This window comes from Gopherus flavomarginatus, chromosome 8 (assembly GCF_025201925.1).
Source record: "Gopherus flavomarginatus isolate rGopFla2 chromosome 8, rGopFla2.mat.asm, whole genome shotgun sequence".
NCBI lineage: Eukaryota > Metazoa > Chordata > Testudines > Testudinidae > Gopherus > Gopherus flavomarginatus.
The window spans coordinates 89,041,521-89,060,183 of record NC_066624.1 but is presented as its reverse complement, the minus strand read 5'-3'; the positions used below and the strand labels follow the sequence as shown (position 1 = coordinate 89,060,183).

At 41.2% G+C, this 18,663-nt stretch overlaps 2 protein-coding genes across 3 annotated transcripts in view; one reads left to right on the top strand and one right to left on the bottom strand.

Annotated features, from left to right (window-relative positions):
• P2RY1 (purinergic receptor P2Y1) overlaps window positions 1–18,663 on the bottom strand; it is a 1,183,293-nt gene that overhangs the window by 312,811 nt on the left and 851,819 nt on the right. The window lies entirely within an intron of this gene.
• Window positions 13,173–18,663, top strand: part of DHX36 (DEAH-box helicase 36) — a 35,341-nt gene continuing 29,850 nt past the window's right edge. Inside the window, exons 1-3 of one of the 2 annotated variants that reach the window (XM_050965847.1) lie at window positions 13,173–13,456; window positions 14,869–14,990; window positions 17,831–18,023. In XM_050965847.1, coding sequence (XP_050821804.1) covers window positions 13,265–13,456; window positions 14,869–14,990; window positions 17,831–18,023 — 507 coding nt within the window. In that variant the 5' untranslated portion in view covers window positions 13,173–13,264. Of the gene's footprint in view, window positions 13,457–14,868; window positions 14,991–17,830; window positions 18,024–18,663 lie in introns of those variants that run through there. The other variant, XM_050965848.1, reaches the window with a different exon arrangement.

Below are 18,663 nucleotides of genomic sequence, written 5' to 3'. Positions count from 1 at the left end.
GGAGATAAACAAGTGATTTAAGGAAAGACAGTGAAAAGTTAATTCTACAGAGGCTGGAGAGAATTAAGCAGTTAAACTTTGTGAAAATGTTAAAAAGGACCATATTAAAGGGAGAATTCTTGGTTTTTTTGCAGCCATTCTGAAGGAAAAATGCGCCCTTTTCCAAAAGAGTGCCTGTAAATAATCCAAATATATATACAGCTATGTAAAAACAAAGCAGTGTTAAGGAAAAGAAAATGTGTATGTATCTATTTGTCTGTGAAAATATGTAAAGTTCTAAGAATCTAAACCAGCACATCTGGTTTGTCAAACTCTTTTTGTAGGTGTAAGATAAATTGGTTTTTTGTTTTTAATGCCACTAAAAATTCATTTGGCTCTTTAATTCAAAGTTGCAAAACTGACAGACCTTTTTGCAAGACACAGGTAATCAGTGTTTGGCTTTGGGATTTAGTATTTAACCCTTAAGGGTTAACTTGATTCTTTACAAAAATTAAAATGTTTTTAAATAAAGACCAAGTCATGGCTGCAATAGGGCAGTCAAAATCAGGAGAATAGGGAGAGATTCTGGAGTCTTTTTGTTTGGTTGGTGGGTTTTTTTGTAACAATAGCAGATAAGAGCTGTAGTGAATGAATAAGAAATTAACAGTGACCCTCTGAAGCAACAGCAGAGGTGACATGCACAAAACAAAAAAAGAAGCAATGTTAAAAACACTGAGCCTTAAGATGGCTCTGTGTAATCAGACTGTCACTTTGATAAGGGTACATGAAAACTCTCGTAAGAACAAAAGAAACAGTCACACCTTATGTAAAAATTGATATGGCTGATGTTTTTAAAAAGTTATAGTATAGAAGGAATGTGCATTTTCCCTAGGACATGTGCAGTGTATATTGTAGAAAGGAGTAAAAGAAATGCAAATGAAACATACTGCTGAATTAAAATCCTATTAGGGCTCCAAAAAGAGTCGCAATAGGCTGTGTTTTCTTTTTCAGATCCCTGTGTGTTAAGACAGAGTCTCTGAGCTCTGCTGATGGCTTTGAATCCAAAAACCAAGCCTGTGTTGATGCAAATTACCTAACTGATAAAGAAAGATAAGAATTGCCAGCACAAAAGAAGCTGCAAATAAAAAACATACCTGGTCAGCAAACAAATTGCCTAAATAAAAGGCATGGTATAACAAGATACCTTTAATAGATTTGATGCTAATATTATTGTTAATATTAAACATTGAAATAAATTTAATGTTAGTAAGTACCCCTTAACAACTTATAGTGTGTATGATTTTTGGAAAAATCCTTTAAGGTAATATGGTAATGATGCTTCTCAGCTATTACCTGTGAATAAACTTAAAGCTTAACACAGCAGGAAAAACATTACAAACTTGGTCTGCTATATAAGAGGAAAGACTTGAGGTACACCACCTCATGAATTTAATCACTTAACAGTGGAATAATTTCCCCATAACCCTTAAAGATTAAAAAAAAACACACTGGAAAATATGGGGGTAATTCCTCTGTTTTGCCTGCAATCAGCAAGGGTATTTGTAAAAGAACAGAATCTTTAAGCAATAATCAATGCCACCCCAAAAATGGTAGAAAAATGTTATTTTTATCTTTCAGAAAATCCAAAGTACTGTATAATGGGCTATGTGTATGTGTTAATTCTTGGGGGAAAGTGTTTAAAAAGTGTTAGCAACCCACCAGAAGACAAATGTAAATGTAATGTAAGTACTGTGTTTAGCAATAATCACATTTACTATTTGCCACAACAACAAAAAGAGAGTCTCAGCTTACTGTAAGCACTGATTTAGCTGAGTTCTCTATCTATCTTGGCATTGAATGGCAAACAGTTACCAATCATCTGTTAAAAGGTAAAAAGGTAACATAGTTCCTAGAAAAAAAACAATGTGGGAAACGGAACCGTTCATATTATACACGCAAATGGGGACATGTTAAAAATTGCCACTGCAGAAAGACATAACAGCTTACCATTGGTATAACATATTTTCTGGATGGTCTCCCACAACTACTGGCATACTAATGTTACTACCCCAATTGTTTTTGGTTTTAAATTGTATGTGTTTCATTGAAATGTTTAAAATGTGTTGTTGGATAAAACGAACGTATGCAAAGCTAAAGCCATAGGCCCAAATCACCTCCCAGTATTTTATATTACTTGGACTAAATAAGAAGTGACACTAGCGATTAATAATCTTAGTGTCAAAAGGGGAATATGTAGGAACAGGATTTTATAATGTCCCATAAGAATTAATGTATGATTTGATTTCATCCTGCTAGCCACCCTTTTTGAATAGCAGAAAGAAATGATCCTCTAGGACTATAAGATTCCATTTTCCATATGCATTACAAATTGGGCCCTCTTAACTCTTTGTTTTAAGATTTAGTTAGTAAGAGACAGGATTCTCTATTGTGTCTATGTTAAGTAAATTAGAGAAATATTGAAGGCCTGGGTCTCAATGTAAGTTGTCTTGATTATTGATTGTAAAACTTAGCAAGATTTCATTTGCTATGCCTTTTGCTCGATATAAAATACTGCTGTTTGTATTCTCAATCTGTTTGTGTGAATGAGGAATGTATGCATCAGGAAAAGATAAGGTGTGAAGGCCATTGTTATAGCTAGAGTCAAGGTAAGAAGCAAAGAGACTTAAAGAACATCAAAGAATCATCAGGCACTCCTTACTACCCAGATGGCTGTTAAACTGTCTGGCATCGCAGAGTGGATACATGCTTTGCAGTGTAAGAATGCACCACCCCCAGTGAACCAATCATCACCTCAGGACCACTCAGAGTCAATTTTGACTCCAGAAGAAGACATAGAGGAACAGCCTGCAATACCTTATAATCTACGCTCTCGTAAGGATTGCCAGAAACAGATGATGACCTAAAGCAAGGCCCAAGAAGAAGCAGTAGTGAGCCTAGCGCCTGCTGCCTGGTGGACGTAAAACCATGACTGCGGTTCCCTCAGTTGAGGTTGTCAGAACCAGAAGGGCCCTGCCTCCAACATGGGCCTCTGGTGGCACCTGTTCCTCGGCTGTTGGTGTCTTAAAGTCTGGGGAGTCCACAATGATAATTCTTTTATCCAGCAGCAAGTGGGGATAGCTCAGACTCTTAATATTTCTAAATGCTGGGTCTGCAGCCACATCCCAGCCCACTCTCAAACTGGTGTTCCTGTCCTGGCTATCCCGCTCAATTCCCCAGACCTCACTGGAGGACCTCATCCGTTTAACACAATATGAAACAGCAATAACACTTGGGGGAGTAATACACCATGCAAAAAGGTCCTGAGGTTACAAGCAGTAGTTAAAATAATGGCAAATAAAGCTGGAGAAAGTTTGAGCCCTGGCCAAAGAAACAGGGGCAATCTGACAGGTGGCTCTCCAAAACCATCAGGCATTGAACATAGTGCTGGCAGCCAAAGGAGGGACCCGTGCTCTCATTGGAATACAGTGTTGTGTGTTTATACCTGACGATACCAATGAGGTAATAGGTCGCGCTAGACACTCAGAACAAATTGCATATCTTCCCCATGTACAGCCGAGTTCTTTATGGAAGTGGCTAAGTAACCTGTTCAATTTCTCTGGCATAGAAAACTGGTTGTTTCAGGGAACCCTGACTATCCTGTTTGGAATCCTAATGATTTTTGTATGTCTTCAGTTAATCTTCTGTTGCATCCAAAATGGTGTAAGACATGCCACACAGATAGCTGCCCCAAACCAGAGTGCTAATATGCTGATTTTAAGTATCACTGATGAAGAAATAAAGAACGATTGATTTGTGGAACCCAGTAATTGTTGGTCATGGGGGGAGGGATAGCTCAGGGGTTTGAGCATTGGCCTACTAAACCCAGGGTTGTGAGTTCAATCCCTGAGGGGGCCATTAAGGGAACTGGGGTAAAAATCTGGGGATTGGTCCTGCTTGGAGCAGGGGGTTGGACTAGATGACCTCCTGAGGTCCCTTCCAACCCTAATAGTCTATGATTCTATGATTCTATGGCGTAAGCTTGACCAAAAGGAGGGATTGTGAAAATAGAATGAATTATATTGTAAAAATAAGAATGGATTAAAGAAATGTTGTATGTACCTTTAAGCAGAAATAAGAAATGTTGAAATACAGGTGCCAGAAAAAGAAACATTAGGCATAAACAATGGTGCTAATGGCGAAACATTAACAGAAGATCAGTAAGAGTTAGTAAGGAAGTAGGATATGCATGCTGTGCCCCAGGTAAATTTTACAGTTTTGCTTTCTTTGTCCCTTTGTTTAGTTCGCGCCCTTTTATCTGTATAAATAAGATAGTTTGTATCTTGCACGGTGCTCACATTATCTGAGTGTTATTAGCAGAGCGCTGTGCTAATAAAACAGAGTAGTCTGACAAACTGTGAGTACTCAGTCTAACTTTGACACTGGCTTCTAAATTAGAGATGCACTAATTGTTTTGGTTTATATTCATCAAAAGGCTTAAATCCAGACCAAAAAAATCACTTTCACGTCCATCGGCTTACATTAGTTTTAAGAGGCTGAGGGTTGGGAAGCAAGACCAACATTAAAAGGGCATGAAAATTCCTACTTGATAATGTAGCTACCTGAGGGAATGTCCACTGCCTGAGATCTCAGATTAGCTAAATAGCTGTTGAAAGGTCAGAGCTGCACTGTATTAGAAGAAGCAAGAGAACTTCCTCTTTGTCATAGGGTTGGAACTGCAAACTGTCCCACTGCACAAACAAGCTGAAGAAAATGGGGTGCAGAGATCCTTTTCTCTGTCTCACCCCTTCTTTCTGTTCCTCTCAGGAGAATGCAGCTGTGGAATTCTCTCTCACTCAACACGTAACCATGTTGGTGGCGTGTTTCACGAATGAGCCCTAAACTTTTAGAACTCCTTTTAAGAATTCTCAGTGTTTATTTTGTGTGATTTTGTTTGGCTATTTTCTGCATGTCTATTTAGTGTGACTTGTTTTTAAATTGGCAATCTATCTTTATTCCCTCCAGAATCTGTGGCCAGTTGGGGATTCTTTCAAGAATTCAGTGTATTCATCATAAATTTGCTGTGAGGTGATATGTGCCTCCTGAGTAACGCTGAGCCCCCTCAGCTCCCATTGATTTCAGTGGGAACAGAGGACATTCAACACTCACAGGCTTAATAGATTGAATTTGTATTGAAACACACAAAAGCCTCACACATGGGCACTTAACTATTACATATTCATGCTATAGAACATATTTGCATTTGGCAAACTCATTTGTCCATCTCAGTACAGAAGACAGGGACACCGTATCATCCCCCGATAATGATGAACTTGCTCTCTTGTAAAAAGTTTCCAAATTACCAGCTATCTCAGTATCTCCAAAGAATGATTTGATACTACACTGATCTTTGTGTATCTAGGTGAAAAAACAAAATAGCCAATAGGTAAGGGGGAAATTATTTAGTACAATTTGCAAAGCATGATGACACTCCAAATTATGGACATCACAGTGCAATATTATTTTTGGCACAGTTTCAGCTTTGGGGAAAAATTCTATTAGTGCTTGATTGTGTTTGAACATGCTTCCTCCTAGGTACCACTCTGAAAATTTTCTTCCCATTAATAATAAGCAAAAAGCTTTGTTTCTATAGCCAATCTTATGATCCTACATTGGAAGAACATATACAGAAAAATGATCTTTTTTCTAATTTCCTCCTCTTATTAAATCTACAAATGTAGTGTTCATGAGACACACCAGATTGGCAGTGCTGGAAACTATAGTCCAGTGTCTATCAACTGAACAGGTACAGTGTGGACTAGACCTGTGTAATCTATGCCAAGATGGACATAAACTGTGTAGCATGTCCCCTGTTTCCATGGCACCTCAGTTCTGAATTCTACAGAAAACTGGATGTTCTGTCTCAGATTCTTTAGTTTGGGCACTGTATGTGTGGTACAGCACCAGAGTGTGGGAAGTTGGGAAAGGGGCTTTGTGTATCTTTGCATTCCCACAGTCTTGTGGAAAGACTGCTCTACATTGTGTTCTGCGAAATCTTTGGCACGTGACCCATCAGGGAAATCCGCTGGTGGGCCAGGATGGTTTGTTTACCTGCAGCGTCCGCAGGCTCGGCCAATTGCAGCTCCCATTGGCTGCGGTTCGCCCTTCCAGGCCAATGGGGGCTGTGGGAAGCAGCGCAGGCTGAGGGATGTCTGCTAAATTGACTGACTATGCATGGATCAACACTGCGGCGATCATCCGGTAAGTGTAGACAAGCCCTAATGCTAGTGTGGTAGGAGAACATAGCACAATTGAAGATGAAGGCGGCTGAGAGGTGCAGTGTAATGAGCTCCTCCAGGTGTTCAGTGATCACACACTGCTTAAAGTGCTTGCAAGAGTTCTGTTTTATTCTGTGTCCAGTTCCAGCTGGCTGTGCATCAGCTTCACAGACTCCCTGTCAGGGAATCTCAGCTCCTAAAGACACATTCCCAATACCATACCCATTAGCTGGGTTGCAAATGTGTGTGGCTTGAGAGAGGCAGGTGGAATAGGATTTGAAATAAAGTGCTGTTGTGGTGGGTGGTGCTGACTGTCAGCTTTAGGGAAGGCAAATGCTGCAGTGTCAGGGCTCTGGCTGCGTTAAAATTAGTTGGATTTTTAAATAATGTGCTCTCACTTCCATTCCTTTGTTATTATCATCTTTCTTCTATCTGTAAAGAACACCTCCATGTTCCACTATTTTAAAAATTAAGAGCACTTTCTCAAACGGGCAGGTAATGACGTACACTGACAAAGGAAATAGAAGAAAAGCAGGAGGCTGACATTCAAATATGCATTAAAACAGGATGTGACCAATTTTAATCCAACATTGCTCACAAGAGATAGCAATACAGTATAGCGCTAATATTACTGCTACTCATTTACATGAGCTGAATGTTTGTAAAATCAAAATGCCCTAGAAAGAATAATGTCTGGATGTGAATCCAGGGCATATGAAGTGTACTATGCTAAAATATTTTAAATTATTTAACACAGAGAAAACACAGCACACTGCATTAGGTCATGATTCATATTTATGGAGATTCAACAACTACCTACTGTGTTTGGTTTCTTCTGCCTTCTTTAATTTTATAATGTTACAGTCTTACTAAAAAAGCCTTATGAAGCTAAAAATTGATGACTTTGTGCCAAATTTAAACAAAGGTAAATGAAGCATCTTCACAGATGTTTATAGCAAAATCTAATATTTATTTATTTATTTTAATTTCTCAAACAAAAATGCACCTGTCCAAAGTTTTAGGCACCCTGCAAGCTCCTAAAATGACATTTTAAAAAAAATCATAGTAATACAACTCACTCAGCTTTGGCTTTTAACAAAATCCAGCTGTACTAAAACAACCATTCCATCTCAGCTCCTACCCTGTTCTCTATACCCACGAGCCTCTCTCAAGTCCCAGAAAACAAAGGAATCTTGCAACACGCTGTAACATCCTGCTTGGGGTACTCAGAACTGTGAGCCACTATGTTACCCACCCATCCCACCCCAGTCTCACCAAATGAGAGCTTTGCTGCTGCTAAGCTGTGTCAGCTCCCCGACACACTAGCTCATTTGTTACCTGCAAGGCAAGGTTTGGACTGGCAGAGTCCTGACGAGTTTTCTGGCAAGGCAATCATTGAATCCCAATTCCTGACCCAGAGATGTCTGCCTATAGTGTCCAGTCCCTCCAACTGGACACTCACAGATGTTATTAAGTTTGTTGCCTAAAAAGAGACAGAGCATACACCAGCCTGTTAGGTTAGCTGAAGACTCACATTTCACTGTAATACACAGTCCTATGATGGTTTTGTAAAGAAACAAGAATAAGTTTATTAACAAAGAAGAGAGGTTTAAGTGATAATAAGGAAGAATAAAAGAAACAGGTGTGGTTACAAGTAAAACAAAACAAAATATGCTTCCTAGTGACTAAAACTTAATGTCAGCAAGTTTTTATTTTTGTCTTAGCAGGTTTCTCACCTATATGCAGTTTCCAGCTACTCTTGCCTCCCAGGCCAAGATGATCCAACTTGCAGAGAGCACTGAACCCTAAGTTTCGGACCAGCGTGTTACCAGTTTGCATACGATCCCTTATATGACATCTTTAAGATACACATTATGACAGTAGCGTGTTGAGGAAGTGTGTGTCAGACCAGATATGAGTAACAGTATGGTGTGCCCTCTGCCATTTGATATTGAGTGACTCCTAGAGACGCACGTGCCCTGACTGTCAACATATCTTTTTCAGACCAAGACAGTGAATTCCAAAGCTGAGGACCCCTGCCTGCAGATGCTTCCCTTATATGCTAATGGATCCAGTTTGAACATATTGCTTGAAGTCAGTACCCACAGGATAGCATGAGAAACGGAAAGTGATTTCTCATATAGACATGTCCCAAGCCATTTTGGGCTCTGTATTTTGTACAATGCCTAGCACAATGGGGTCCTGGTCAATTTCTAGGTCTCCTAGGTGCTATGGTAATACAAATAATAGCACTTTAATTTCAAAGAACTCATGTTAATTAAGTTAATTAACTCAATTAAGATGAGCTATAATCAGCAAGAGAAAATAAATCAGTACAATTTTTTTTTCTTCTCCTGCTGATTATAGCTCATCTTAATTAATTAGCCTCTTACAGTTGGTATGGCTACTTCCACTTTTTCATGTTCTCTGTATATCTATCTACCTACCTATCTATCTTCTTACTATATGTTCCATTCTATGCATCTGATGAAGTGGGCTTTAGCCCACGAAAGCTTATGCTCAAATAAATGTGTTAGGCTGTAAGGTGCTACAAGTACTCCTGTTCTAAAAGTATCTGATGGTCTAACCTGACCCCCAGCCTGTGACTACTGGATGGCTTAAAAAGAATGAATATCAGATGTCCAAATATGAATGAATATTTTCAGCTACTATGCATGCTCCCAGGTTTTCAGTCCTTACATGCCTCCTGTTGCTGTACAAAAACAAACAAAAAAACCTGCTTGACACTGTCCTAATGGGTAGACTTCACCCTGTACCCCACTTCTTAACTTATGGTGGATTTTGAGAGGTGGGAAGTATGGGCTTGAAGTTGTACATTCCCTCCTGTATGATGTCTTTTAGGGTGACTGGTTGGTCCCTCCCCAAATACAGTCTTCAGAGGCAGGGTAAGCAAAGACACCCTCCATCCCTAGCCGTACAAATCTGTGTTAAAATCTGAGGGACCTGGCTGCCTCCAGTTCTGTAGTGGGGCAGGAAAAGCTCTTGCTACTGTTGCCCACGTGCCTAGGACTTCACAGAAAGCAATTGCATGCAGTAACTAGGGAAAGCCTGCATGGTCTACAGTGATGACTGTGAGCACTCCCACTGCCCTTGTAAAGACTCCCTTTTTATTAATGAAGGGATATATGACTGTAAGAACTCTGGATATAGAGATCTCAAACCCAGTGCTCCAATAGTTCTTAAAGCGTGAGTTGAGCAGCACTTATTGGCTGTGTCCAGAGTTGCTTCCATCACAATGTTAAGTATGAACCGGTAAAAGAGAGTGAGAGAGATGGATTCAATTATGCATTCATCTGTCTCAAACAAAGGGCTGTGGGTGGGTTAATCATGTAGTCAAGCAGCTTCCCCCATTATGTATCTGTGTTTATTTTCATATTGTCTCCAGAGTACTGTTTTACTCTTATTTTATGTAACCAAGTGCTGGAATTGTAAGATTAGGTCGGGGTAAACTGTAGCATTGGGACTTGGGAGGGAAATTAGTCCACGAGACCAAATCTGTTTTAAGAGGTGGTTGTTAACATGAAACAAATTTGAGAACTAGTGCACTGGATAGTTGGTATTTTGGAGAATCAGACTTCAAAGCATATGCTGTGAAGAGTGGTAGATTGACAACAAAGCTGATAAGGCAAAGAATGCTGTAGAGCAGGGGTCTCAAAGTCCCAGCCCACGGGCCATCTGCAGCCCAAGAACCTCCCCAATGTGGCCCATGGGGCTCCAGCAATTTTGGGGCCGGGTCTCTCCCTTGGCCCCGCCTGCTGCCCCTGGGCGCTCCACCCCCCGCATCCCATGGGCGATTTAAAATAGCCTGGGGCCCCGCACACCATTGGCAGCACAGCAGAGCTGAGCAGCTTCATGCACGCTCGCTCCATGTGGCTACTGGCTCTTCCCTGTGGCCCCAGGGTGGGGTGGGACTGTGCCTCCATGTGCTGCCCCTGCCCCGAGCGCCCCTGTGGCCAATAGGAAGCTACAGGGGCGGTGCCTGGAGGCAGCAGCTCGCAGAGGCCCCCCAGCCCATCCTGTCTTGAAACCCCAGGTAAACACCACACTCCCCTCCCCGAACCTGCACCCCCTCCATACATACTCCCTCTCACCCCCAAACTCCCTCCCAGAGCCTGCACCCTTCCCGCTCCTCCCTCCCAGAGCCTGCAACCCTACCCCCTCCTCCTGTGCTGCAGCCCAGAGCCTGCAACGCGCACCCAAACTCCATCCCAGAGCCTGCACCCCAGACCCTCTCCCCCACCGAAACGTCCTCCCAGACCCCAACCTCTCACCCCTTCTGCACCCAAACTCCCTTCCAGAGCCTGCACCCCCATCCTCTACCCCAGAACCTTAGGCAGGTAAGGGGCAGAGTTTTGGGGGGCAGAGTTTGGGGGGGAGTTTCTGGGCAGCATGAGTGACCTTATTGGCCCGCTGGGAGGATTTGAGGACTGGCACTGGCCCTAAGGTAAATTGAGTTTGAGACCCCTGCTGCAGAGAAATGAGAGTCAAGAGCCATTTATAGCATCACAATGTTACTCAAGGCAACAAAAGGAGCATTAATTAACAGTGAAAGACTAATAACCTAAAAGGATGAATTTAACCCTTCAAAGAGCTTGGACAAAATTTACTACATAAGGCAGCAATCAACGCAGAACATCCAGAACTAGTACTAGTTTAAATGTAGATAGAATATAAAAATCCCAATAATGGAAACACTCATCCTGAGCTGTGAGTGTTTTTATAAGATTTATAATTTAACAATAAATCAGAGAATCACGTTGGATACTGCTACTTCCCCCTAGTCATAATAGCTACAGCCTCAAGAAGGGAAGCATAAATAAAATCTTCAGTTGAAACCACAGGGCACATTTTTAAGATGATACCAATGTGAATAGTTACATTCTATTTAGAGATGACACTGGGGTTAATACCCATACTCTTGTGAAAAATAATACTGAATCTTTTCTGACCATGGAACATGGATTGTCTTTCATGAAAGTTGGCACCTCTGACAGCACAGCACCCTTTAGGACTATTCTGAGACACTGGTTGTGTATGTTCTTAGAAGGAAGTGTGTCACCTACAACGAACAAAAACCACTTGTCAGGAATGGGTGGGTGTTTTTAAATGTTTGGAAATCTTTAAGTTGACTTCAGCTGTTAGAACAGAACATTTCTAAAACACAGACTGCCAGAAATTCATATGAAAAGTAAAAGAGCTGTAAGCCTGGATTTCAGCCAAGTTGGCCAAGTTGTTTAACTAAAACTGTCTGAATAAATCCCTCAGATAACCATTCTGCTTCCATCAGCCTAGATCATTTAACAGTGAGGCTAACCAGCCAGAATATCTGCTTTTGCTGTTTTCTCTGACAATTTTCTCCTTGCCTAATTAAAGCATTCTCTCAATTTCCTTCTGCTTTAGTTATTAGGATGCTTATTCTCCCTATGAACAATTGCTAAATAGTGTATGGTGGCTCCCAGTGCAATAGAGGATCAATTATGATAACTCAATGAACTAGAATAGAGGTATATTGTTTTCTGTCCAGATAAATCTCTCAAGCCACTGTACTAAATCTATTAGGGCTGTCCTACGTTTTCAGGACATTAAAACAACCCTGAAACCTATCTGGGGATGATGCAAATGATGATGCAACATATACATCACAATTGTGTAATGTGATAACTTTGACTTGTGGACAATGCCCAGAACAGAGGCAATGCTTGACCTAGCTTCCAGTACATAGTCCCCACCTGTCTGTTGTGCTCCTGGAGTTAGTGCAGGGGTTCTCAGACTAGGGGTCGGGACCCCTCAGGGTGTTGTGAGGTTATTACCTGGGGGATTGTGTCAGCCTCCACCCGAATCCTGCTTTGCCTCCAGCATTTGTAATGGTGTTAAATATATTTAAGTGTTTTTAATTTATTGGGGGGGGGGGGTTACACTCAGATGCTTGCTATGTGAAAGGGGTGGTCACCAGTACAAAATTTTGAGAACTACTGAGGTGGCTCCTTAACTCAAGACACTTTCTTGGCAGCACAGCACATGGCTTGTACTCTGTAGCAAGATGCCTAGGCGCTGCAAGACTGTAGTGAAATTTTTTCAGTGTCTATGTAACATCAACAGATCCTGGTTGGTGGTGGGTGGGGTCAACTCTGGGACCTGTGAAGCTTAATGCGTGAGTCAAAAGCCACATGCCTGTTAGGTAGGGCTGTAACAGACTCATTAATCTCTCAGTGATTAATGTCTGTTAGTCTATAAGGTGCCACAGGATTCTTTGCTGCTTTTACAGATCCAGACTAACACGGCTACCCCTCTGATATTAATCTCTCAGTGGTCTTGGTGACATTAGAGGGGACAGAACAGCTACAGATATATTTTTACATGGAGCTTTTATTTAAGTGTGACATGACAAGTAAAAGGAGTGTAGCAGCCCCTTCATTTTACACAGTTCCCACATTTCTGGCTGGCAAGGTTGGACACTGATGTTGTCTGTAGGTTTCAGAGTTAACGAAGTGAGCAGACATGGATTCTAGGCTTTTCTTCTCAACGAGAGAAAAGTTCTGAGTCGGAGTTGCGTCCCGCAGCTTTCCTAGCGCTGTAGAGACCAACCCCGCCTAGGAAAGGGGCCTCTGAGCTCATAGTGAGACACCCGCGACGCTTCACAGCCCGGGGGGAAGCGCGGCGTGTGATTTAGCAAAGCCCCGCACATGCGCGCAGCCGGGGTACAAGGCTGCTACTCGCACCACTGCCACAACTGAGCACCCCGCCGCCCCCGCACTCGCCAACGAATCCGCCACACCGGCGCCCGCTAAGCTTGAACGAGCAGCGCGCGCAGCCCCCCTGCTCCCGCCCGGCCTCCGTCATAGCGACGCGCCGGCGCCCTAGGAGGCGGAACGGAAATGAGGAAGGGGAAAGAGCCGGTCGATTTCCGGTTCCGCTAGGCGCTGCTGCCGGCTCGGCGCGGGTGCTCCGCTGCCTGAACACCCGCCGTGCAGCGACCCGAGCGGAGGAGGATGAGCTTCGAGCACCGCAGGGACTGGAGCCGCGGCGGAGGAGGGGGCCCCCGGCCTTCCTCCTCCTCCGCGGGGGGACACGAAGGCCGAGGGGGCCGGGGGCGGCATCCCAGTCACCTCAAGGGCCGCGACATCGGGCTGTGGTACGCGCGGAAACAGAGCCAGAAAAGCAAAGAGCCCGACAGGCAGCAGGTAACGGCCGCGGCGCGCACTGGGCGCCTCTCGTCCGCCCCCGCCCCCCAAGTCCTCACTCCTTTCCTCCCCCGGGCCCTACTCACCGGCTGCGGCTCTTCTCCCTGTGCCCCTGGTCCTTCCCCGCTTGACGGGCCGCCAGCGCTGGGTCGTTGCCCTGACAGTGAGCGGGTGCAGCCCGGGTTCTGCTGCGCTGGGCCCATTGGCAGCTACTGTTGTGTGGTGTGTCGCTCTCTCCATGTACGTACACACCCCCAACTTATATGTGACCCCCCCCCCCACAGTATGTTTGGGCACACAGAGTAGACAAGTTAGTTTTTAAGGTTTTGCTCCCCCCTCCCTTCCCTCCAAAAACCACCCCACCCGCCCTATTACAGTAGTCTGTAGGGAACATAACTAGTTTAAAGATGATAAGCTGTATTGAGTTTGCTGAGTATTGAAACTGGCTTCAGGCTGTGTCTTACCCCTTTTTCAGCTGTTCGACTCCCAGATAGTTATGCAAACTCCAGAAAACCGTAAAGGAAGTAACCCTGTGTCTGAAAAGCTAAATGGTTAAAAGCAGGTAGCATGGAAGAACACTTTTCATGTTTGTGTGCTTTACTCATCCCTGTTTTTAAAACTTCTCTGCAGAAAAGGTTGCTTTTGCACTTTTTGCTTCTCTAGCAGCAACGTAAAGAGCTGTAGTGGGAAAACTGAGGATTCTATGGGGTTGTTTTTTCCTGCTATGGGAAGTATTGTATGCAACAGCACAGCTATTTCTAATAACATGTCTTTGTAGTATCTGTACACCTCCACAGGTACAGAAAAAATAGGAGGCAGGGAATGTAGAGGAAGAGAGAGAAACTCTTTTTAAAAAGCAATGAAAAACTTATTGTTCTGGTTTTGTAATTAGTAGCTAAGCATTGAAAAGACCTAAATACATCAAAGCTTTTCTTAACTTGCTAAAATGGTCAGAAGAAGTCTCCTTGGTGGCTATTAACAGGCTTTACCTGTAAGTAGGAGGTTTGGGAATGTCAAGGTGACTAAAAAGATTAGCATTCTAGAGGTGAGCATGTGATATCTCAGTTTCTTAAACTTGGGTTCTCCTTATATTTGTAATGCAAAGAATACCACCACTTAAAAATCTTCCTTACAAATAATAATTTGTGCAAGACTTTGACTGTAAGTATATAGATAAGTCAAAATCTGTGTGGTTGCTAAAATGTTTTGTATGGCGTGTTGGAAAGATCCACTCACCTCTACATTGTGGATAAACAAGTTTAATTTAGTAGTCCCATAAATTGTACTACTGTTACAATTGCAGGAAAATGAAAAACATTTTTATAGTTAAACCAAGTATGCAACTAAATGTCAAACATGACTATATGCTCTTAAACACTGGTGGAAAAACTGTTTTTCTTTCCTCAAATTAGAGAGCCGTTGTGCGTATGGATGAACACAGGGAAGAACAGATTGTACAGTTGCTGAATACTGTCCAGACTAGAAATGAAAAAGAACAAGAATCTGTGTCATGGTGGTCCGGTGAGGAAGAAGGGTAAAAAAATCAATCACTTATGCTATCTGTTTCTCTCTCAGAAAATGGTGGCAAAAGATTTCAGTAGAAACTGCTAAAGTTAAAAGTGGTGTCATTATCATGTGGGTTAGAATCAGGGCCGCCCAGAGGATTCAAGGGGCCTGGGGCAAAGCAATTTTGGGAGCCCCCTTCCATTAAAAAAAAAAAAAGCTTCAATACTATAGAATACTATATTCTTGTGGGGGGCCCAGGGCCTGGGACGAATTGCCCCACTTGCGCTCCTCCCCCCTCCCTGGGCAGTCCTGGTTAGAATAAATAAATAAATAAATAAACATGTTATAAATACTGACTTTTTTAAATATAGTAACTCATACAGGAAATAATTAGTATGACCATTGTTTTCAAACAACTTTCTAGGTTATGCTTGAGTTCTGGGTTTGAAATTTTTACCCACAGCAGAAGACTGAACGTACTAACCATAAGCCAATAGGCAAGAACATTCATTTTTTGTTTTATTTTGTTTACCTGGGCAGTTATAAGTGTTTATTACACAAATTAAATGGTTGAAAATTGGTGCAAAAATTAACTTCACAGTTTTCTGGATAAATATCAGGGTTAGTATTGGGAGGGACAAGATGACAGGAAGAAGCAACAAATAGTGGAAAAGATAAGAATATTGAAAGTAAAAGCAGTATAATGTTGTGGATTATTTAATGAATGTACACATATGCACGCCCATGTTTCTGTGTGTATCTTCCACCACACTGTCTTACTTAGCCTCACATTTACACGTGGACTAATTTACTATAATATAAATCCATCTACCTAATACAATGGATTGGATTTTCTTAATGTAACCAAGTGAAAATCAGTAAAAACTGAATAATAGCTTTTGTAAAATGTGGGGAAATGTTGGTTAAAAAAAATCAGAGCCATACCAATAGGAAACATTAGGGGTAGGAGGTGGAAGAAGGGGGGATATCTTCACCCAGTGAGTTCCACAGATTTACCTCTTTTCATTCCTGGCTGCTGGGAGGGAGAGGGCAGGGTTCTGGACTTCCAAGGATGCTTGTGAACTCCATTTTTTGATAGTTTCTCTCTGGTCTTATGCTCGCAAACTTTATAGTTGTAATTCACCATCAGTGGCAACAACTATAGAAGCTATAGTGTAGAGAAGACTCTTCTTTGCCACTGTGGTATTTATTCCTACTCGGTTTAGATGTAAGAATTCCTGAATCTCTCTACACTGCAGCTTGGATCTTTTAAGAGTGCATAATTAAGTCCCTGAAGCCAGATTTTTAAGCATGTTTTTGTGCCAAAACTACTTTTGAAATCAATGAGTTAAGTATGTAACTACCTTTGGCCTTAAAATATCAAAATTAATCTTGAGTATCAGACTCTGGCTAGCATGTATCTGATAAATGTTGAGGCTCCCCTTGCTGTTGGAAGGGAAGAGTGCTGTCTTTCCCACCCCAAAGACTGTTGGGGGAATGGCTATGGTGCTGAAACTCTGCCTCTCGCATTTGGGATGCAGAGTACTATCCAACTCTATTCTTCCCTGGCCTCCATTTTTTTGGGGGGTTCTCCTTGTGAATAGGTTCAGCCTCAGTTAATGTTTTCCAAGCTGAAGTGAAATAGGCACACTTCTTGACAATTTCATTTCTACCCACAGGAGTCTCAGTAGGTAATGAAACTAACAACCAGAATCTTGTTAATTTCACTCTGCCACAAAGGAAAAAGTTATAGTCCTAATCTTCCAGTCATTCCCAATTATGAGATGGGACAATGAGAATGGCTAAGGCAGTAGTTCTGTCTGCAGACTCAGACACCATTACATTGGTTTACAGTCGATATTCTCTGCTACATAAGTAGGAGAAACCTATTTTTAGACACAGGCTTAAAGGAACAATAATCCTATCTTGTAAACAAAAAGTCTTATGCTTTTATTGTAATAAAATAGACACCATCTGCTTAGCAGTACCACTTCTATCTGAATATTTTACTTGCTCCTGTGATAAATTTCATGTATTTGACAGCGATTTGTATCTAGTTTTTCACAGGTTTTATGCATCTTTCACATAGCAATGGGGATAAATATTTTTAAAAGCTGGAAAAAAATAATTTGTAGAGCCATAAAAATTATCAGAGTGCTGGCAAGCGTAGTTCCTGAAATGAATTTTAACTAACTTCAAAAAATTGACTATATCTCAAATTGGCAATCTTTTTAATACCAAAGATTATTAAAATTGAGAGCTTTAAAAAATCATATTTACTTGTCACTATACTGTTATACCTTTTTGCATTTCTCAGATTGAATAATGAAACTCAAAAACTTTGTTTAGTCAGTTTCATTTGTAGATGGCTTGTATGGCAGTTTCAAACACTGCAGTGGAATGGTTTGTTAAACTGTTTGAAAAAGTATATAATTTTAATTATAGTAATACTGTATTTCCATTGATGAATGTAAAAAACAATTCTACCAAATTATATTCTAGGACAAATTTAATTTACACATACCTTAAATTTTGCAGAAATTGATAACGTCCCCATGCTCACCAGGGAAACTTTTGTACTTACCTCTGCTGAGTGGACTTTTTCAAACTGTGCCTGAGTTGATATATTCAAGTATATTTTTGGTGAAAAGTGCAAGACTGTTAAGACACATTGCCTTCCCGCACAAAGGCCAACTAAGTTTATAGCCTCGTTTTTTTTTTTTTCCAAAAAGAGAGAGACTAGGAATCTATCAAAGGGAGCCTTGTTTTGTACTTGTTTCAGTAGCCAAGTATATGTTGGATTATCTCCTCTTAGAAAGATTTTAATGTGGAAATTGCATTATAACCAAATCTTTGTTTCTGATATAGTCAAGAGGTACCTGCAGAGAAACCAACGTTGGCGAAGACTTCTGTAAAGCGGAGACCAATTTTGGAGAAAACTTTCCTAGATCGAGATTCAGAATATCTCTTTCAAGAAAATGAGCCGGATATTGATTTGAATGAGAAATTTAGAGAAGAGTTAAGAAAGAAGAAATTTGATCCTAGATACATTGAAATGCAGGTACTAGATAATGGTTAACTAGAAGACACAACTGGTGCTAATGTTTTTATTTATAATAGTTTTTTATTTTTATAAGCGAAAATTAGTTACTTTTTATACCCTTGTTAATGGAAAAGTGTCGTTATAAAAATCTGTTTAGTGTTAACGTATGTGAAAATACTTTTTTTGACAGTGTCACGATTTATCAGCTGTCCACTATTTCAATAAACGCTTGTACATAGCAATTAGCAATAGTAAAACATTTGGAAAATATTAAATCCTGTGAATACTTCTGAACATAAACATGTATTTTATATAATAATTTTCATGTGAATTTAATCCTAAAATGCTAAAATTTAAATGCAAGGTAGTGGACAGCATATGATATTATTTTTAAGTGAATGAATTAGATAATTAATCTATAAAACCAGTAATCTGCCTTTAGACCAGTTTATGGTTTAGAAATCATGCTGATTGCTCTAGTGGTCGTGAAACAAGGCAATGTTGATATGGACATATTAGTTGCTTTTGTCACAGTTTATCATAAGATGGTGCTGATCTGCTTTCAAGGACTTATATAGGAGGATGGACTCATATCAGTTGATTTCAACTATTCTTCTGTGGCCAAATCCAGAAGGTCATAATCTGACTCTAAGGCAGG